At 42.1% G+C, this 22,220-nt stretch overlaps 1 protein-coding gene across 2 annotated transcripts in view; it reads right to left on the bottom strand.

Annotated features, from left to right (window-relative positions):
• The window catches only part of ngfra (nerve growth factor receptor a (TNFR superfamily, member 16)), a 30,772-nt gene extending 9,168 nt beyond the window's left edge, over nucleotides 1-21,604 (bottom strand). The window contains exons 1-5 of one of the 2 annotated variants that reach the window (XM_042391782.1): nucleotides 21,421-21,604; nucleotides 18,373-18,535; nucleotides 10,169-10,531; nucleotides 1,931-2,171; nucleotides 650-879 (exon numbers count right to left, since the gene is read on the bottom strand). In XM_042391782.1, coding sequence (XP_042247716.1) covers nucleotides 650-879; nucleotides 1,931-2,171; nucleotides 10,169-10,531; nucleotides 18,373-18,535; nucleotides 21,421-21,459 — 1,036 coding nt within the window. In that variant the 5' untranslated portion in view covers nucleotides 21,460-21,604. Of the gene's footprint in view, nucleotides 1-649; nucleotides 880-1,930; nucleotides 2,172-10,168; nucleotides 10,532-18,372; nucleotides 18,536-19,599; nucleotides 19,663-21,420 lie in introns of those variants that run through there. The other variant, XM_042391783.1, reaches the window with a different exon arrangement.
• Between the last annotated feature and the right edge of the window lie 616 nt (nucleotides 21,605-22,220).

Genomic DNA, 22,220 nt, shown 5'->3' with positions numbered 1-22,220 from the left:
CATTTCTGATATGCACTGTATACTAAGATAGAAACTGTGTCAAACTTCTGTCAGCACGAAATTATTGATAGTGCACCTCAGGTATGTGTTATTGGGAGGCATACAGCCAAACTAATACATAAAACATTCAAGCAAGATCTGTCTAATGTTCAGTACACGTCTCAGACGATAGATTCTATATTCCTGCAGACTAATACTTTATGCATGCATGATTTGGCCTCACCAACAGTCTCAGTTCTTGGCAGCTAGGTGTTAGCCCTGCTGCTGGGTGATGTATTGTTTCTTTTGGTTTTTTCTCACCCCCTAGAAATGTGTCTTAGCTCTGAGGGAAATGCTTGCACAATGTTGGAAAAACCCACTGGACACGTTCAGACTGCCACAAACTCTCACCAGTGTATCTTGATGTAATTGATAGTGACTTTCTTTGGCAGCCAGACTACCATGGTGTAAAACAGGAATCTAGTCAAGACTTGGGTGAGTGCCTTTTGTTTGGTTGAATAGTTTCTGCGAGGAGTCACTGGCATAGTAACATCTGGTCTGTCTCCAGTCATATGCTGTATTTATTGGATGGCATTAGAGGGATAACACACACACACCTTAGGTTTAAACACATTCCTTAAGAGTGAGGTTTTTTTTTAGGCTGGCTCACCTATCTGTTCCTGTGTGTGTGAGTGTGAAGGCTGAGCCTGGACTTCAGCCTGGGCTTGCTGCTGCTGTTGCTGCTGCTGCTGCTGCTGCTGCTGCTGCTCCTGCAGACTCTGACTGTCCACCGAGATGCCGCTGTCACTGTGCAGCTTCTCTCCCTCCGGTGTTACCATCTGGTTGTTTGTAGCCGCACGGTTATTAGCTGCCTGCTTGTTCTGCTTGCAGCTATTCCACCTGTGGAGAAGAAGAAGTGGCGTGTCAGAAGTAGTCCGTTTCATATGATACTGTTATGTTATCCTATACATGTTTGGATTTCATGAGCTATAAAACAATAATATTCAGAAGCAGGGAAGTAGTAACTGAAATCACAGCAAGCAAATGATATGAAGCTATTTGATTTTGTAAGATTATAACCTTGTTTACTCTCAAATAGCATGCACTGCGCACAAATGATGAAAAAGTTAGGATAAATTATTTTGTGTAATTCTAATTATGTTGAATATCTGCCTAAGAAAATGATATAAAACTAAAATAAAAGCTTCATAAAATGTTCATAAAGTGTGGGAATGCTTAACAGTTCTCATCTGATGCTTCTCTTCAAGAGATGACTGAGAATCAATGATTAAAATATTCATGAGGCACTGGGTGCTACAGTACAATTAACAGATACATCCAAGTGGTTACTATTAATATACCGAGTGTTGAGGAAAATTCACATAATTTGCAGTCTGTTTTTACATGATAATAAGTACACGAGGAGTATCAGCCAGATGTGTGCGTGACCCTAATGATAAATCTGGACCTTGAATTTCCCCTGGTCGGCACTTTTCAAACAATCAATGCCGCTAATGAGCTTGTTTACTTGCTTCAAATGTGTTTTAGCCCGCGTTTGTATATGTCTGTCTGAGCGTTAGCATGTGTGGTTGGGTGTCGTGCTAATGTGTTTATATGTGTGACCTCTGTAATGCATTACGCTGTGAGTGTTGTGACCTTTTTTTTAAAAAAAAAAAAAAAAAGAGAGAGAAAGAAAACTCATTGTGGTGTGTTTTAATCTCCAAAATGGGTCAAAACCTCTTTGACCGCGACAGGCCTGAATATTTCACTAGGCGCCCTCCTGCCATTTTTTTAGCCTGGGGCAACATCTGTCACTCTAACACCGCCCACCAGACCTCCATCTCCATCACTGTTCACCCTATCTGCCCTATATTATATTGTGTCTGAGGCGCAAAGGCAAATCGTGCTAATGTATTAAACCGCATCATCTCACTCTTTACTTCCGACTGACCTCTTAAAAACAATGTAAGCCACCAGCCCCACCACCACAGCGGCGAGGATGGAGCAGTAGATGGGGATGAGGTTCTCGTTGAGGCCGTGGCCGAGGAAGCGAGGAGAGCCGGCGCTCGACGTGGTCGTCTCTCCTCCCGGCAACAGGCTTTCGGAGCTGTCTGGGAGGAAGAAACTGGTGAAGGAGGGTGAAGTCGGAGCCATATCAGAGGTTGTAGGGATATACGTAGGGAGGAGAGGATCTGTATGGAGGCAAATGAGAGAAAGGAGCACTTGTGAGATAAGAAACATGCACAGATATGACTTTAATCGCAATGCAAAAAGAAAAAAGAAATCCCAACATCATGACGAGGCACTTTCACATGTTTACTGAGAGCTTGTTTGCTGGAGTGTAGTCACCAAGTCCCCAACCAGATGTCAGATACACTGCACACATGCGGCAGCTGTTTCTGATAGACAGATGGGTTCTGAGTGATATGCTGTGTGCAGAAAGAAAAAGAATGTTCCTCGACGAGGGGGGCACATATCTGTCACCCACCAGCTTACCCCACACCAGGCCTGGGCCCTGCACGCCAAGTCTCTACTCTCCACGTCCCCTTCTTATGATCTCTGCTCACTGCATGACATTAAGGCCATATGGATCCATGTAGAACAAAGTAAGGGGCTTTGAGGAGGTCATCACTTTGAGTGTAGCCTTTGCCGAGACCAGAGAGGCAGGAAAGCACTGTGCTACTGGATGTGTCTGGTTTCTATCAAAGCTAAGCCTGAAAAGAAGAGTCATTTTCATAAATTGTCCTCTTCCCTCTTTCTTTGTGAGCTCAATTAATGACTCAGTGTAGGTTTCCATGTTGCCCACTCTGATGGGCATGACTGATCCTGAAAATACACCAAACCCCCTTTTTACAGTCTTGTCACATTATGCTTCTATATTGAAAAGCACTGTAAGTGACACTGCAGTGGTTCTGTCAGATAGCAGAGAGGCTGAGAGTCTGTAGATTACTCCTTCCCCGAGGGTGCGAGGGCTACGGCAAGCCGAGGAGAGGGCTTGCTGTCCAGCCAAAACCAAAACTCCCCTGAGCTCAGCAGCCTGGTGGGGATGGAGAATGTGCAGACTGGTTCAGATCTGAGCCTGTAATTCCCAGCAGAACCTCAGGCTGCTCCTCATTAGCTCTATACTGGCGCACACAGGATTAACCCTGTGAGACCCCCGAGGCTTCCTTCAAGGCCAAAGACTGCGACGCTCTATCTCAAATATTTTAAGGGTCGTCTTATTTCACAATTGTTCAAACTGTTTTTTAGGAGTATAAAACCAAAGTATGGATAATCCAATACAATCATTAAAGTGAGTGAATTAGATCACTGACTGGTTGCCACATGTTGTAACTTGATTCAGTTTTTATTCTGCATTGCTGATTCGCTCAGTTTACCTGAAAATTCACACAGCTATTATTCATATAATATCAAGGTTATTGTTGTCGATGCACAGCCTGTCTCACAAAAAGGCATATATTTACTGTATATATATGATTCATACTCAGTTTATATACTTTAAATTATGTAAGTATATTGATAAGTTAAACTGGCTCAAAGGACAATGTTTTAAAGGGTTAGTTCACCTAAAATACAAAAAACATTTTGTCTGTTTGTCGTCTTATTTGTTTACAATTACTAATTTATGATGCTCACAGCCTTGAAAAAATACATTTTAATAAATACATTTCACCCATTTTTGAGCACCTAAAGTTCCATTACCTTCCTTGTTTTGTGACATAATTTATAGATATTTTGAGACAGATATCTGCAATCCTGGGCAAATAAAACCAAAACTACCACCTAAAAACTTAAATTAGTATTACTTTTAAAAGTTGTCACCTTGTTTTTGTACATGATGCATGTAAATGGTGGTACATGAAGTCCATATGAGTTTATTCTAAATGGTAGCATTTAGCATTAGCATCCCTAATACATATAATTTCCTTATATGTACTTTTTTCTTACTTTTTTTTTTTAGCACTCTTTCTCATTGCACTTGTACCTAAAATCTTTTGAGTCACAGTCTTCTTTGATTGTTTTGTCTTGCTTGTAAGTTGCTTTGGATAAAAAAAAACATCTGCCAAATGACAAAAATGTAAAAATGTAAATGTGGAAGTGTGACCTCTGACGTGGTCAAATTCAGTGGACCATCACAGCCAAAGGCCGTCTACACATATATACGGTATTCTCTTTTCACTGACATGGCAGATAGTCAAGTTTCTCGACATTGATTTGTTGCATAATTTACACACAGTTACTCCCTTTTAATAGTCCGATGGGACATTGATGGGTAACTTATGTGGACGTATTTGAAAAACTTCTGTTGGTCATTAAGAGTCCACGTTGACTGTCTGTCTGCACGGTGATGACGGGGGCATTCCTACCTCCCATAGGGGGGATTGGTTTACTGAAATGGTTGAAAATATCTTTCGCAGATAGGAAAACACAGCACATGTGTACGCCATACTTAGAAACACAGAAATGCAGAATGCAGAGGCCTATTTAAAGTAGTGCTATTGATTTGGATCCGTCTACAAGGAGGGAGCGTTGGTGTCTGTATTACATGCAATTCTTGACCTTTCCTGGGATGTAGTCAGGTTTCCTCAGCTCCGCCATACATCATCCAGCTAATGCAGGGCTGGCTAATGGTATTAGCAATGCAACACGAGCTGGTAAAAAGAATAAATGTAAATGGAAGGTGTGAAAGTGAATGAAAGTGTGCAGACGGTTTGGCCTTATATACAATTTGTCACGAAGCTATAATCCTTACAGCTTTTCCTTTACCAGACTGGGCTATCACTCATTCTGCACTACTGTAACTGCCTTCTTTAGCGCAATGAATGTTCCCTCCATGCCTACATATACATGCATAAGTTGCACCTCAGCATTCGCTATACATTGTCCTTCTCATTCAGAGCCCAGATGACAACTCTCCTGGGAGTCTGCTTCACATAACACTGACTCAACACAGAGAGCAGCTACAGCTAAAGTAAAGTATACTACATCTTAATTGTCACTCCCCTTCTTTCTCTCTTTTTCTCTGGGCTGATGTAGAAAACACGGCTGGCTGTAGACCAAAGGATAAACGTTGGGCTCCAGAGGCTGCATACCTAGCTGGAACAGAATAGGAGCTTACAGGCGGCAGTGGTGCTTTTACAATTTCAATTTGGCTTCAGTGGGTTTAAAACACTCATGAAAGTAAAACTATAGCCCAGGATTTTACAAGTATGGCGATGGCGGTGTGCACACAGGGAGATGTGTTTATTAGCGGGGTGTGGACAAGAGGGGGAGAAAAAAAAAGGTTTAATTTTTATGAACCATTGAGGTCTTTATGGTGAAGTTAACCCTGAGGTCTTGTGTGGAGGTTGAAGTCTTGGTTGCTGCCAGTTCTGGGTGGAGATGAGCAACTATCAGGCGCAGCACATGCACAATGACCTCTTTATCAGCTGCCAAACACTCTCCCTCTGTTTCAGCGCTGCCTCTATCTCAATCTTCCTCTGTGTTTGTCGCTTGACGCGCACACATCCATCACACACACACACACACACACACACACACATACTACAAATTATTCAAGTGAGCACTCTGTCTTCTGCTAGGGAGGGTTAATAGGGAGAGTGGAGGGGAGGGCAGACAGAGAGGCAGAGTGTTAGGAAAGAGTGAGGAGGGGGTGCAGATGAACAGAGGAGCTGCTGTAAAGTGCTCTGATTAGCAGGAGTAATTATACTGCAGCGGTGAAGGCACTGAATGCACACTGGCCACCTTCCACCGCTCCGCTAACCCAGCCACTCAAGGGCCACTGTGGGAAGAGATGGAGAGAGAGCAAATGAAGGGAGGGGAGGGATGACAGGGGTAATAAAAAAGAAAAAAAAGTAGTCTGTCTTTATCTGTTTTTATAATCTTTCGCTCCCTTTTTATTCCAGGACAAACACTCAAACAGACGCTCAACACTTCACATTTAATGCAAATCTACTCAACTGACGACTGAGCAGCACCTACTGGAGATGAAAAAAATGAGCTCCGGCGAGGCCAAACGGATTGAGACTGTCAACAAAAGATGCAGGAGGTGTTTTCAATTTCAGATCAAAGAGTTTCACAGATGTGCGGTGTCCGGAGTTTAATGAAAAATGTAGGAGTTAAAGCGCGCTTGGCAAGGGGGAAGAGCGTGCATGCGCCTTGTTAGCCTGCTATCAGCTGTATTGATTTTGGATGCTCATAAAAAAGTGTTTGTGTGTCTGAAGCTGGAGAGGATTAAGCTTGTTAGTGTCTGTGTGTGTGTGTGTGTGTGTGTGTGTGCGTGCATGTCCTGCAGTCGAGTCTGGGTGCCCATAGAGGTCACTCAGTGAAACCTGAGCATGAGCAGAAGAAATCCCAGGACTCATATCGACCCCTCTGCATAGAATACCAGCACAGCACATATGCTGCAGCTCTCTCTGTCTGTTTTCATCTCTATTTCTTTCTCTCCCTCTCTTTCTGTTGCAGTCATTGTATCTTGTAATTGACACTCGGTGACAGCTGGGTATGAACTGGGGATTTAGGGATTTGAAAATACCCCCCATTCATCTTCTTTACCATGTACAGAACAGTGAGAAAGGCAGCAGGATTGAAATTAAAAACATTTTCCTCTCGTAAAAAGATAAGAGGGCGCAGACCGGATGAGAATTGTGGTGAGACAACTTCCTGTTTGCTGCGGAAAACATATCTGTATGTACAGCCATCATAGACCACCAACGAAAGAACTGGGAACATCATCATGACCACATGTGACAACAGCCATTACCCACAGGCCCACTGGTGCTATATGCCAGGGCTTTCCTTTAAAATGAATGTCCCACAAGGTCACTTATCACGCCATCTCCAGTCACCACCATCACTGCTGCTTCAGCACCATCGCTCAGGACATGGCGGGTCAAAGGTGACACCAGCTGTATGGGTGGGCGCTAAATGGGTGGCACAAGGCTGTACCATGGCTTACTGTACATCTGATATGTCTAGAATGGATATTTTGGATGTTTAAGGGGGCATACGAGTTTGTTTTAAAGGCTGTCAGTCCTGTCACATTACAGCCTCGTCGTGGATATTTGTAGAATCTGGGGTCTGGTAGATAAAGGCAAAGTTTTCAAATAGCAGGGAAAAAGTTGTTCCTTCCTCATCACTGCATGTCAAATTAGGTATGCATACTTGCTTCCAGGAAGGAAATCTTCCTTCAGGCTTCAAAAGTAGACTTGTTGCATGATTCAGAAATGTTAACTACTCATGGGTTGATGAAAAAATCACTCTGCAAAAGTCATCAAGGCTGAACTTTGAGTGTGAGGGCACAGAAGTGGACATCGGTGGGTGCAATGAACCATTTTTTTCTTGCTGAAGAGCATCAGGAAGAATAACAAATTTGATAAGTACTTTTTGCATCATCATTCCACTTCATCCACCATTTGACTTTATAAACAAGACTCAAGAGTCTTCAGCCACAACAGCGGCAGACACTGTAGTGCTTTGAGATAAATGCTAACGTCAGCATGCTCACAGTGACTATTAATGATGTTTAGTACATATAACGTTGACCTTGTTAACCATCTTAGTTTAGCATGTTAGCATGCTACCAATAGCATAGTTTGGTAACAAACAAAGTTTTGGACAAATTAAAATTTGGTGCTAGATAAAAAAAGTTAATGAATCACCAAAGTTCTTACAAATCATCTTGAAAGGAACATGAATGTCTGTGTCATATTTCATGGTAATCTATTCAAGAGTTTATGAGACATTTCACTAAAAACCACAAATGCCAACCTGCTGGTGGCACTAGAAGAGTCAGAAGTCAGGGGGTTTCCAAAGTCAGAGGGATTCATCATATGTGGAACCATGAATGTCTGTACAAAGTTTTATGGCAATCCAACCAATAGTTGTTGAGATGTTTCAGTCTGGACCAAAGTGGAGGACAGACAAAGCCTCTAGTGTGGCTAAAAACTGCAAAAGCTAAAAAACTATCTCCATTCTTGCTGGTAGATCATCACCTTCAGCCTGTTGCGTGCCATTAAGTGATGTTAAGTGATGCAAATCAATTCAACCTAGAGAGCTAAGCAGAGGCCAATCTTTGATGGTCTTATTTGTGTTCAAAATGACTGTGGTGATGATTTATTGATAGTAAAAAAGCTAAATGTAGCATCTTTGATGGTGTTTGGCACTCATGGACGGAAATGTGGTGAGTCATCATCTGTGTTATTAGCCCTTCTTCCACCTCATCTACCTCACCTGCTCTCATCTTTCCTCAGTCCATTTCTCCACTGTCTGTCAATGCTATTACTGTCTATTAAAAGAGGAATTTACACTCTCAATAAGGTGCTGCTAGCATATCCACTGTACTACAACAGGGTGATGGCAGAGTTTTGAGGTTCATTAACTTGGTAGATCCAAATACCTTCCAGCATCTGAAACCCATGAAATCCATGAAACCAAGTCAGCTTTCTGAAGAGAAATATTGCAACTCAAGTCTAAATCTCTACATTTATATCAATGACATCATGAACATGTTCACTTAAGAATGATAATGCACACAGGAGATCAATAAAAAAGGCCCCGCATAAGCAAGTGCTCCTGCTATTAAGAGCTTTCTTTGAATTTAATCACTCCACATCTTTACAAAGTTACATGGTAGAGAATTTCCCCAGAACAGACCATGACCACAAACTTCTTCTGAAATTGCAACCAGTGTCCGTTGTTGGAAAAAGGCTGCTTTTGTTATGACTACTGAAGATGTCAAGAGTACTTTCCAGTCCTTCCCTCATCTGATATTGCTTTGAAAAAAGATATCAAGGGAAGTGAGAATAATGCCATCTAGACCGCCTAACTGCCAGATTTGAGCCTTGTAGTCCCCTGATGAGGTTGATTTAATGCCTCATCCGGCCCTGGTGAATTTACAACTTCCTTGCATACAAGCTGCCTTTGCTCTAAGATATAAGCGCTCGACTCTGCTCCTCCACCGCTGCCTTCTGCTTTGTGGGAGAGCAGATTATTGATTGTCTCATGTGTTGACACTGTAGTAGTCTTTGACCTTTTAATGCTAAAGCTTTCAACTTCCTGCTATTTGAAAATCTGACCAGAGTTGACCTCTGCCCTCGCCTGTTCCCAGACACACATGTGGAAGTCACCCCTGCTGGCTTATTCAAATGCAACTGGGATATTTACGATGCCTCCAACATAGCTTTGAATATGACTGGCAGCCAGTGTGCAGTATGTGGTCTGGAGCTGTCCTTGTTCTCTAGTAAGGCTGCTTTCACACCTAACCTGTTGGTGAGGTTCTGGTGCATCTATTGCAGTTTGTTTCGGCAGGTGGGAACAAATTCTGTCGGAGACCAAACAACTAAACCAAGACCACCCTAAAAAATGACTCGTCTTGGGCCATTTCCAAGCAAATTCTGGTGCGGTTTGTTTGTAATGCGAACACGCAGTGGAGAAATTTCAGCATGACTTCTGAAGCTCAAATCATATTAAATATATACAAACCATCTGCTGATCGTGGGAACTATCATTGTGATTGTCTCCTATTTCATTTTTGGAACCCCTCACTAAAAGGCATGTAAAACATAGCAACCACACTTAACTATCCCCTAATAATATAACTGCATAAGACAGCTCCTTTTTGTCCTGTTTCTGGCTGTCTGTTATTATTTATGGCGTAATGTGTGAAGTAAAAATAGAACTTTCTCAAAATCATAGCTTCCAAAGACTTAAGCAACGTCTTAAAATCACTTGTTTTGTCCAACCAACAGGCTAACACCCAAAAAGTATTTGTTTTACAAAAACATAAGATAAAGAGAAGAATTTTTCTTATGTTTTATACACAAGATGATCGGCAGATGAATCAATAATGAAAATAATCATTAGTTGCAGCTCTACTTCAGTATTTGGAAGCTGGTAGAAGAGAATGTTTGGAGTTTTTGCCAATTAATATTCTGTTAATTGACTAATCACTTCAAATTTCCTCTGTGAGTTCACGTGTTGCTGAAGATCCACAATGACAGTCGCCAAAACTGTCAAATAAATGAGTCACCTGTCAGCCATACGATTTCATGTTTACACCTCTTGCTTTGTTTCTAATAAGTCAATATGAACGTGAAATGGACCAAAACTAAAAAGACAACAATGATTTCTCTGGTCTAGACTGAGTTACTTGAACAACAACCTATGAAAGTGTGTGTGGAAGACTTACTATGACAGACGGAGTCACTGGTAGGGATGCAAAAAGCCAACTGTATCTCCGTTTCCTCATCACAGATGGTGCAGGGAAGGCAGGGGTCGAGGGAGCTTTCCCGATCAGAGAAGGTATAGTCCACACACTCCTCACACACGGTGTCGTGATCATGTTCGCAGTGCGCGTACACGCCCTCACCTACAGGGCACACCGTACACGGTTCGCATTTGCCGGATAGGGTATTGAAGTAGAAGTTGTAGTTGCAGACGCAGTTGGCATCGTTGGAGTCGGTGCAAGGCGTCTCCATCCGCATCAGACCTGTACACTGAGTACAAGGCTTGCACTCCTCTGTGTGACTGTAGTTCTCGGAGTAGGTCTCACCTGCAGACGAGAGGACAGGTCGAAGGAGACGAGACAGAAAGAGGAGAAAGAAGAAACGGGAGAAGGGGGCAAAGAGTAAAGGAGGTTAGAAGATGGAGAGAGCAGGAAATATGAGGAGATAAACAAAGGGATAAACACTGAGTCTAATGACATTAATCATGTTTACTGCACATTCATTAGAAGGGAGGACACATTGATCCACTGGGCTCTTAGTGATTTGTGCTCCGGGACAAGAAAGGTGCTCTTGTTGTGGAGCGAGTCAAAAGCCTGCTGTGCTCATTACGATATCGATCCCAATGTGTTTGTGCTGCGCTGAGGAAACTGCTTTAATCTCAGTCATACACGCAGAGTGCAGCGCAGGTGCATCCACACGCTTAAACTGATGCACAGATGATGGAGACCTATCTTTAAAAGTTATCAGATGAGTCAATATGTTATTTCTAAGCTGCTTTCATTGAATCTTAATTGAATTTGTGCAATATGTTTGCCAATATATCATTCTCTTTGCTTAATGTAAACTCATCTGAAATTTGGCGGCATCATGATATAATGTATTATAATTAATGCATTGCTAATTATAAAATGGATTCATTATATTGTGTCTCTAAATCTACTGTAGTTAGAGCCAAACAAGAAATTGTATTTTTAATTGGGTCTATTGCGCCATTGTAGAATATTTATTAAGGACCACAAACAACCTCAAACAGCTCCTGCTTCTGATTGGTTAATATTTAGAACAAGTTGTCTGTGCTTGTTAGTCAGTTTGGATGAAGCTATGGAGCAGGACTAGTCTTTAACTTTGCTTAATGTGTTAGACATGTTGATATTTTTGAAGGAGTTTTTCAGTACTGGTTGAATAAAGTGAAGTTTCACTGTAGCACATATCAACTATATGTGTGAAACTTATAAATGGACATTTTCAAGAGACAGAAGGAGCCAAAGTTTTATTGAGAGAAAACTTGACAGAGCACAATTTTATATTGTTGAAAAGTAAGATAAATGTGAGAATCCCCATGCTACACATGAATCACATGATCATATGGAGTGTGATCACTAATACGAGGCAAAAAATATCAGTGCCAGGACATCCATAATTGATGTGTGTGAATAAATATACAGTTAATGAGATATTTTAACAAGACTGAAAGTGTAAAGCTTGCAGCTCTGTCAGGCTGTGCTTAGGTACAGCAGTGCTTTAATTAACATTAGCACAATTACACGCTTATTAAGAGGATGTTAATGTTGATGTTAAGCAGGTATAATATTTATCATGTTCACCATCATAGTTTAGTGTGTTAGCATACTAACATTTGATAATAATCACTAAACACAAACTAGAGCTGAGTCTGATGGGAATGCCATTAGTTTTGCAGATATTTGGTCTTAAAACAAAGTGTACTGCTGGTGCTAGAAGAAAAGTCAGAGGATCACTAAAGTCAGTAGGTTTCAATCTCTGGAGACCATAAATATCTGTACAAAAATGTTTTATTCCATCCACCAAATTGGTGGGCTAACCATCCCTAGAACTACGCCATTAGTGTGGCTAAAATGTGTGTAATTTCTGGTTTGTGTCAAACATTTACTAAAACTCCACAGGGTTTAGACTGCTGGGCCAGACGAAGGTTGTTCTGCAAATTGACTGTGCCTGACTCTTTCTGGTAGGATAGAAATAAAAATCTGTTCCCTAATAATCAGCGCATGTTTCCAAAATACACCGATGGCTCCGCTGCATTATATTGATTTTTATTTTTAGGGGTTGTAAGCAAAAGAGATAGCAGTTGAGTACAACAGTGTTGAATACAACGAGGTAAAAGCTGTGCTGACTAATTGCCTGCTGCTTTTCAATTACTTCACACACTTCAGATTTGCTCTCTAGGAAGGTTTGCGTCAGAAGGATCCGGGAAAGTTCATCTCCAAGGAAGTGATGACCTCAAATTAGCTTATTCTTACAAGGAGAGTTCCTAGGGGCACTAAGTAATCTATTAATATTGTATGTTCATATAGAATTATTTTCAGATATAATTGGATGCCTGCTGAATTATGCATACAGAGAGACAGTGTGTGTGGGTGTGTGTGAGTGTGTCCTACGAGTGTGTTTTAGTGGCTGAATGAGATGAGAGTGGAGACGCTAACAGGGAAAAACAGTTCAGATTCACTACAGACGCTGCTTAACTGTTCTCCAAATCCCGTTTTACTTTTTTGTGTGTGTGTGTGTGTTGCTTAACATGAGAGCAGTCACCTTGCAAGAGCTGCAGTCCGGACAGAAGAGGCACAATGTGTGACGTTTTAATCCCCCACCGCCGTTCAGGAAACATTTGACAGGGTGGCAAGGTGCAGCTGGAGGTTTTGCATCCATCCAGCAATATGGTTTCATAACATGAAGAGAAAAATGCATGTCCAAACAGCTTTTGTAAACTATAATTAACACTAGAGACCGCCTGTTTCACTCTTGATTTCTCAAAACAATGCATGTGGGAAGTAAACACTGGTAAAAAAAAAAAAAAGATGTTCTCAGTGGTTACATGTTCCCTCTTCCAGCGAAATAAATCATAACTGGGTGTAACTGTAAATAAAGCCGCATGACGTGTGTGGATGTGCAGAACTCTGAACTGCATATGTGGGTGTCATGTCGAACAACAGCACGTCGTCAGTGTGAAAAGCCCTCCGGCAATGTCCCAATGCTTGCTTTGTGTTGCCTAGTACATAAACACTGGTACAGACTGAAGCTCTAAACACCTTGTAAACAGCAGTGCGGCTAAGAAGCCGACGATGAAGGCTGTCACGTTATACGGGCAGACTGAGTGGAGCACGCGGAGGTAATGATATAGAGACAGGTAGGGGGAGAGATCTCAATTTGCTCGAGACTGTTTGACGCAGAAGTAATCAGAAACGGTCTTCGAGGGTGGTCTGGTGCGCGACCTCAGTCTAAAAAAGCTCCCAAACATGATTTAGCGATCAAAGTGTTGAGGAAGTGCTGATGTACGTCTGGAAGGGGAAGGGTCAGAGGAAATGGGGCAGTAGGGGATGTAAGTTAGTTCAGTTTCTTTCTCAGATAGACACACACACCGTCAGATTCAATGTTTTTTCTTTTCTCTATCTGTCATCACCCCTTTGCTCTCATTACTGTCTGGAGGCAGAAGTGATAAAGGCCAATGACACTGACTGATCGATCCCGACCTGGACGAATAACAGACCTCAGAGGTAAATGATTATTTGAATTTGTGAGCTCGAAGCCTTTTGTTTTCTTTGCAGTCAGGCTCAACCGGTAAAGCTCTCCTCATTCATTTCAATTATCCCACAGCGCTCAGGCTTCCTTGCTAATTTTAACTTGCATGCATGAGCCCCTTCGCAGTCCTTGTGTGTGTAAACACGTCTAAATGTGACCATATGCATCCAGTCCGGTGTGTTCAACAGAAACAGGAAAGGAGTGTGTGCACGCGTGTGTGTGTGTGTGGTTTGTGCGTGTGTTCAATTTATGTGTCAGCGCTTTCATCTGATTGTGAGACACTGAGGGGGGCTAAAAGAGAAAAGTAAAAGGCTATCAGGAATCAGGTGAAGAGTGTCTTCTTTAATAAAATATGATCTTCTTTCTAATTGTCCTCAATCGAGCAATGATCAGTGCAGCTCAGCGATCCGAGTTCTCATATTCAGCAGTAAAGACGGCTGTTGGTAAAAGGGAGATGTGGTTGTATACGAGGGGGAAGGGGGAGGGGGTAGATGCACTTAAAATGTGCCACTTTGGCCCATGAAGACCCCCCTTGAAACACTGATGTGTTTCGGCCCCATTAGTGTCATCAATAATGTAGCCCTGGACGGCCTTGAAACTGCCCGATGATCTTCACAATCAGCACTTTAGGTGTAAGCTTTTAGCGAGGACAGCCATCTCTCCCGCTCCACGGTGTGTCAGGGTCCACATTTCAGCGGAGAGACTCCCATTTTCTTCCCACCAGAACCGCTGACCCTTCGCTGACTGTGGATCAGTGACCAACAACCTGCGTGACGGCTTAATTTGTCTTTTTAGACATGAAACATTTCTGAGTGTAATTATCGCTCTGCTTCATTGGTCCACTTAGCTTCCATTCAGATTTGAAACCGGTGGTTTTAGGATATTACCAAACCAATTATTAGGAGACCAAAGGAAGCAAGTTGTAATTTAACAATCAACAGTTACTCTTAAATCCCACGCTAATAAGCTTTTGGGTTTTTTTTTTTTTGCCTTTTAGAGAAGAAGCTTCCTTTTCTTTGGCCACAGACGACCTGCCAGGGGAAAATCTCCATTTCCTCTTTCTTCATCCCTTATGATCCAAAGTTGGAAGTGATTCTTGATGCTCTGTTTCAGCCTTCGCCAGACGAGGCTGTGATTCTACTTTCCTTCTTCCTTAAATCCCCAGTGAGCCCTAGTCCAGCCAGCCAGCGGGGCTCTCCTCTTAAACGCTACATTGACTTGTGAGGTTCTGCTTTTTTTTTTTTTTTTTTTTGCTCTCAGATCTTCAGTCAGTTTGCAGGGCAAGTTTTTCTGAATGGTTCACAAAGTGAGGCAGGTCCGGTTGTCTCATCTCCCATGACAGCAGAGAAAAGTGGAGGAGACTGATAAATATTTCAGCACTGCTGACGCTGGCACTCGTCCCAAGCTGAGATGGTGAGGTGGTGGAGGGAGGGGGGGGGGGGGGGCTTACACTGACAGGAAGTGGGGAATTAAGGGGGATTCGTGGTAAATAAAGATTCACCCATATTTACCATGAAACAGCAAATGGATGTGTTGCACTTTACTCTTCAATTATTCAGTTCTGCACTTAGAAAGTCACCTAAAATGTATTTATAGCTTTAGTTTTTCAGGTAAGGCCATTGTTTCAGCCTCTAACTTCCATATAAATCCCATTCGGCCTTATTTTAGTGTATGTGTTCCTTTGAGCTTTAGGTACATTAAGGTTTCATCTGCTGAAACTAAAACAACATTGAAAACAACGAAAATGCACTCGCACCGGAAATTGAGTGTAACCTCCTGGGTATTTGAACTTAATTGTTGAGTGTTTATCAGCGGTGAGTAACGCTCCTGTATTGCGGAGCGAGATAATTGTTCACTGTTAGAAGCACAATAGGCTTTTCAATATGGTTTAATTAGCTGGATCAAATGAGTAAAGATGCATTGATGTAACAGTATGCATGATGAATGAGCAGATCGTGCCCTTTGGTGCCTGGCTCTCTAATACCATTTTATCCACTAATACAGACGATGAGTCATAGCAACAGGGAGGAGGAGGAGGAGGAGGAGGAGGAGGAGGGTGCTGGAGAAAAGAGAGGAGACACGACAAGATTTGGTGGGATTCGCTGGTGTGGAGGGGAAAAAGGGAGGCTGTAGGGGACAAAGAAATACTCATCAGAACAACCATCACGCGGGCCGACGCACATCACTTGAAACTGCGGTTTAGCGTCCACACATCGTCCGCCACCGTTTACAGCAGGAATATGAAAATATATGACGCGCAACGCAAATTCTTCATGACGTCAAAGCAAAGGTAAAGTCCAGACGCTCGTGAAGCTGCTACGTGTTCCTCTACAGACTCCAGGCGCACCTCTTAGATTCACTCATCCAATTTCCTGCTCCAGTCTATCATAAGCCGTGTTTGCTGGTGACTATTACAGTAATTACTCTCCTCACTCTCCATCTACTGGTGTGACTGGGTTATTAACGATGTTGATACAAAAGCACGAAAAGCCCACGTTATTTTGTTCTTATTTTTGGTCAATTTCATGCCCCTACCTTTTCAAACATAGACTTTGTTTGACAGAGTTGGTTTATGTGAAATTTTTTTTATTTACCCTATGGCACTGTCACGCGCTACATGTAGGGAATTGACTCCCTGCCCCTTGTACCTAGCACTGTAGCTCTGGAGTTCCTTGAGGCGAAGAATAACAACTTCAAAAGGGTGAAACCAGCCAGACTTGTAGATTCTTTATAACATACCACAACACAGAGATTAACATCTGTTGTGCAAAAAGTTCATGAGTTCAAGGATAATCAAAAAGTATCAATTATCTTGCGACAAAAAAAGCGTTCCCACCGGTCTGCGAGCATTCCTCAAGAATTTGATAATTAAGGTTTTGATGTTCAATTTATTTTTGCTCAGCAGTTCTTGTTTACAGGCAGCATTTCCCAGTGTTTACATGTGATGTCTGAGGGGATTAATGCAATCAATCAATGTTCAACCAAGAGTGTGCACTCACTAAACGACTAAACCGGGCTAATTTTTGGATTTCTGCTCTGTGTCAGTCACCATAAAGTCACAAACTGCCTCAATTAGCATGTGCATTTTAAATGAAGGGAAAGGTACCACTGCAGAGACTCAAACCAGCAGGTGTGATACATTTGTCTTGTCGTGATTCTGCAGCTCCTCCTGTATTATGCAGTGACGCTCGTGACCTATACTTCTGACGTTTACTTAGCGCTCTGACAAAGAATACAGGCCAACAGCTTAAAGGGCAAAGAGACCTGCTGCAGGGACGCGATGCAGAAAGACCCTGAAATCTAGAGGAACATATTTATTTGCAGCAACAGCTCTTCTTCTCTGTGATGTTGCGGTGTTGGCACCTCTCCCAGCTCTGGTCTGTAGAGCGAGTGCTAATGGTTCACAGCCTGAGCCGAGTTGTAAGCGAACACATTTGGACCCACTTACAAGCATCAAACATATGAATTCCTGCCTTATTTCTCAGGATACTTGATAAAGGCAAAGCGCACACTTCATACAAATGAACAAATTGGACAATAACAGTTTGTTTTGGCTTTGAGGTTCTTTTTGTTTGGAGTTCGAGCCCGAGCTGCCATTAAAAGCTTGGAAAATGAATGTGGATGTTTAAATAAAGATGATGTAGTAGGTATGAGTGTGTGTAACGCTGGTGATGACATCCACTTTTGCAGCTGTGCAACAGTTTACATGTGTATATATTAGATTTTGATTGTTTCCAGGTTTAATTTAATCTACTACCATCTGACACATTTCAGGAAGAAGAGTCAAATATTGGTATTTTGGGTTGACAGTGTTAGAATCGTTAGCCTATTAAAGGGTTAATCACAAAAAACCGTGCAGTGAACTCTCTTTATTGGAACCACATCCCCAATATGAAAGCTATTTTCTGGTAACATTGAGGTGTTTGGATTTTGTTTGTTGAAAGACATGTTGCTATTTTTCGTCTTTAAGTGTTTTGAGCACCACACATATGCACATTCACAGAGGGCTGTCGGCTGTTGGCTGCTATCTCAAAAACAAAATTGAAACTGTCTGCATGGTTTGATACCACAAGTGGTGAATGGGAACATGATAAAAAAAAACATTTTCTAACAAGGTTTGCAACAGCTAACAGCTACTCTTGGTTTAATTCATCCCTTTGGCTTGAATTTATCCTGCCCTTTTATTTGGTAGTAATGCTCATGGGTCTGTGGTTATAAATAACAAGTTATTAATAGAAAGCTTTTACAATATTCCATCAAGTATGCAGTTGTAAATTTTAATATATTTTCCAGAGGCCTTTTCCAGAAGGTAGACCGACATGATTATTTCACAACCTGGCAGCCCAGAAGCTGTTTGTATTGGCTGATCTATAAAGCAGTAGTAAATTATTTATTAACCATTAAGTCATTTGCTACAACTTATGAACCCTTTATAATGGGCGTCTTATAAGAAAGTGGTGCCCATGTTTTTTCTTTGATTTGATCAGAATAAAAGAAAGGTTGAGTCTAGAATGTTTTAGTTAATGAGCAAAGGTAGTTTATAGTTTTAATTTGCTCAAATTGCTCCCAGCCCCTTAAAAGAGGATGCAGTGCAATAAAAAAAATCTCTACTCACTGTCCAAACACTGGGCACAGACAGTCTGAGTAGCGCCGCATTTCTTCACCACTCCCTCTCCAGGTGGGCACTCCCTGCAGCACTCTCCATCGTTGGTGTACTCGCCGGAGGGACAGGGAAGCAGCACCGCCCGCTCCGTCTTAGATGCCAACATTAGCGCCATCTGGTACACCGGGGAAAGTGACACAGTGTGTTAAAGCGTCGTATACACACTCAGAGAGAAAGCACATAACAGACACACACAGCACAGAGCCACTGTGACTCGAATATACACAGCAAAACAAATTGATGAAAATTGCTGCCAGGTGTCCAACCTGTTCTTTAAATCCAGTCGCTATCAGGATTCATCATAAATCATGTTGTCTCCGCCTACATTGGACACACTTTGAACAAGCCAGTCACCTCTAAACTGCCGTAATAGCTCCCTTTAAGGCACATCAGCTCTAATAGTAAACTTATGACACACTCCGGACAAGGCAGTTACCATAAATTCATGTGTGCAGGACATTACACACATGCCCGACCTGATTACTGTCTAAAGGTGAGAAAAGCTGTGAACGTCAACCTCTGATACCAAGTACTGGCACACACACACACATACACACACATGTTTGTACCTCTATACTTGTGGGGACTTTTTACTGATGTAATGCATTCCCCAAACAAATCATAACTGTTTAAACCCAGGTCTTACCCTAAATCTAAGTCTAACTTTGACTCTATAAGCAAGTTGTAACCTTCATTAAGAGAACCAGCCATTGAAAGTCTCACAAAGTTTTGAGGACATTGCATTGACATACATTAATTCCCTGGAGACTTACCCTAACTCAAACCAAAAACCAAGTCTTAACTCTAAAATATAACATTGCGTGGATCTGCTTTTTGTCCCTAAATGGGAGATGAGTCCCCGTAATCTTACCGTTAAAATATTTTTGTCCCTGCAATGTGATTAATATGAGTTGCATGCACACACTTTTTCCTACAAAATAAACCCTCTCTCTCAACCCACAGCTCTCTGTCCTAATTTGCATATTGATCACTGACACACATGCTCACTTCACTGTAAATACCCGCAGCAAGCAGCCAAACTGTGCTGTAAATACACAGTGGTTCTCTCTTCCTTACATGGAGGTATTTCCATCTATAATTTAGTTCAAATTACTTGCAAAATGGACTCTTACTTCTCCCTAATCTCGTCTAATCTGTCTAATCTACTCCAGTTATCACCTTCTTTCTCTCCCTCCCTCTCTTGATGCATCTTTCCTCTCTGATATAAATGCATTACAGCTTTACTGGCAGAACAACTGAGGCTTGTTTCACTGGCGTAACATATAACAATGTTAAATAAAAAAGAATTCATATCCAGACGGTTTAGAACAAAGAAAGACCGAAAACACTTTCATGTCCTATGGCTCTTATTATGTAACGAGCAAAGCTCATTTCCACTTATTTCAAATTTGCTGAGACATCAATTCAATCTTTTCTGTCTTTCTCTCTATCGTTCATCCCTCCCCTCCCTCTCCTCTCCTCTCCTCTCCTCTCTGCTGTGCCTGCTTTCATTCAGAAACAGATGTACTGAGCAGCCAGCAGCTCCCTCAATTCTCGCTCCTCTTGCTCAGTATTTCCCCCTTTCTGTCATCCCCATCTTTGCTCTCTAGTTGCATTTCTCTTCCGCGTCATTTATCCTGATTTTACCACCTGTTACCTCAAAATTTATACTCAAACCTCAGTTTTTATTTGAGTACATTTGCAGGATTAAAGCCCATTTTTTTTGTCTGCAAAAATGAACTCTGGACGCAGCTTAAAACCTCAAGAGAGTTCCCTCTTGTATCTGCAGGGGAGGGATTGATATCCCAGACTGCTGGGCCAACTTCCTTTCCTGTGACATCTCCCTGGAATATCACTCAGCTCCAGAACAGATTAATGGCCAACTCAGAGGGAAATTTGTGGACCAGCAACAAGAACGCACATACACGCACACAGAAAAAACGTACGGACGGCAGCCCAGCTGTGATATGCTTGGTTTGTACTCTCCTCAATTTCATGGTCAATTTGAGAGTTTATTTCTAAATTTAATTCTACCAAAGTGCACCCGACCGTCGCCACCCTTTAAACCAGCTGTCACAACAGAGCGTCCCCTCACATCCAGGGCTGTTCACATGATGACCGAGCTGCGCGGCCCAATTAGACCAGCTGCTGTAGACATACCAGGGCGGTGAAAGGATGTGCCCCCCTGCTCTGCGCCTGCCGTCGGCTTTATCGCCACCACCATCCTTCCTTAATCAACTTTTTCACAGAATCATCAGAATCCTCACGTTTGATGTCAAAATCATTTACAGCTCGTGTTGGATAAGACTTTAGTGAATCAATTTACTTTTCCATAAGCTTCAGCATCTTTATCTCCTCTTACTTTAAGACCCAAATATGTCAAAATGTACCTAAAAATTACTTCTAGTCATTAATGCCAGTAAATTCTGGGCCAAGGCACCTGTCAGCAGACTGCTCCTGGATGTCTGGATGCAGCCCTGTGTGTGTATATGTGTGTGTGTGTGTTTGGGCATAATATCACATGCATATCAGCTGCTGTTTAGCTACATGCAGCATGTTTAGCAGGGGAAAAAAACGCCACATTAGTCCTTTAATATGACACTTTACAGGGGAAACACCTCAGCAACGATACACTGCACATTCAAACCGTCTTCAAAATATGATTAAAAATATCACAACTATCACATAAGAGACAATATATATATATATATATATATATATATATATATAATGCAAAACTCCTCATAAGTCCCTGCAGGAATATTATAGAAACATCATATCATTATTATAGAAACATATACCTTAGAATAAATGTTGACTCAAACTAAGCCCCAGTGGTAATATTATAGGAAAAAAAGAAACCTCACAGTGTTAAATCTTTTTGAAAAAATCACATCATAAAGTGCGTAAGGTCATTTAAAACTCATTTACAGTCCCTGCAGAGTCTTACAGCAGCAATTACAGCGAACATGCAGCAGTTTACTGTACAGACTTACTTACCAGAGCGCACAAAAACACCAGCGATAAGGTAGTAGTCATCCTGCGTCGCCTGCTGGAGTCACATAAAACAGATCTTGAGCAGAGAAGGCAGCGCTATATGGAGGAGGAGAGCCGCTCAGCAGGAGTGCTCATTTTAATTCCAGCGGCAAGGATTTTTTTTTTTTTTTTTTTTTTTTTTTTTTTATCAATGAGTCCGCACTACTAACGCGTCAGCCCCGGGACTTTTGGACTGGAGTCAGATGCGATGGTCGGTGCACCCCATGCAGAAGCAGCAGCACCACCACCAACCTCACTACCTCACCAACACACACTCACAGAAAGACAAGAAGAAGAAGAAGAAGAAGAAGAAGAGGAGGAGGAGGAGGAGGAAGAAGAGACCGTCCTGTCCGGAGTGCTGCTCAGCTGCAAGTGCACTGCGGAGAAGAGAGGAGAGGAGAGGAGATGAGGGGAGAGGAGAGGAGAGGAGAGGAGAGGAGAGGGGGCACGTCCACCCTCCAGTTTATTACCCCTGATACTCCTGCAGTAAGACTATACAACCTGCTCTCTCTCTCTCTCTCTCTCACTCTCTCTGTCTCTCTGTCTTTCTTCTCACATGCTTTGATCTCATGGTGAGGTCCAAATTCATTGCAAAAGTGACATAAAAATAATTGACATTCATTATACATTATGTACTCTTTCTTGTCCTTTAGCTCCAATGAAGGGAAACCTCAACACTGCACCATATAATGATAATTTTGACAACAGTGTCATGGCAACAGTTTGGAGAAGCCAAAAAATCAGACATGCAATCTAAGAGAGAT

Source organism: Thunnus maccoyii, chromosome 18, assembly GCF_910596095.1.
Source record: "Thunnus maccoyii chromosome 18, fThuMac1.1, whole genome shotgun sequence".
Lineage (NCBI taxonomy): Eukaryota > Metazoa > Chordata > Actinopteri > Scombriformes > Scombridae > Thunnus > Thunnus maccoyii.
This window is presented reverse-complemented; position numbering and strand designations above follow the sequence as displayed.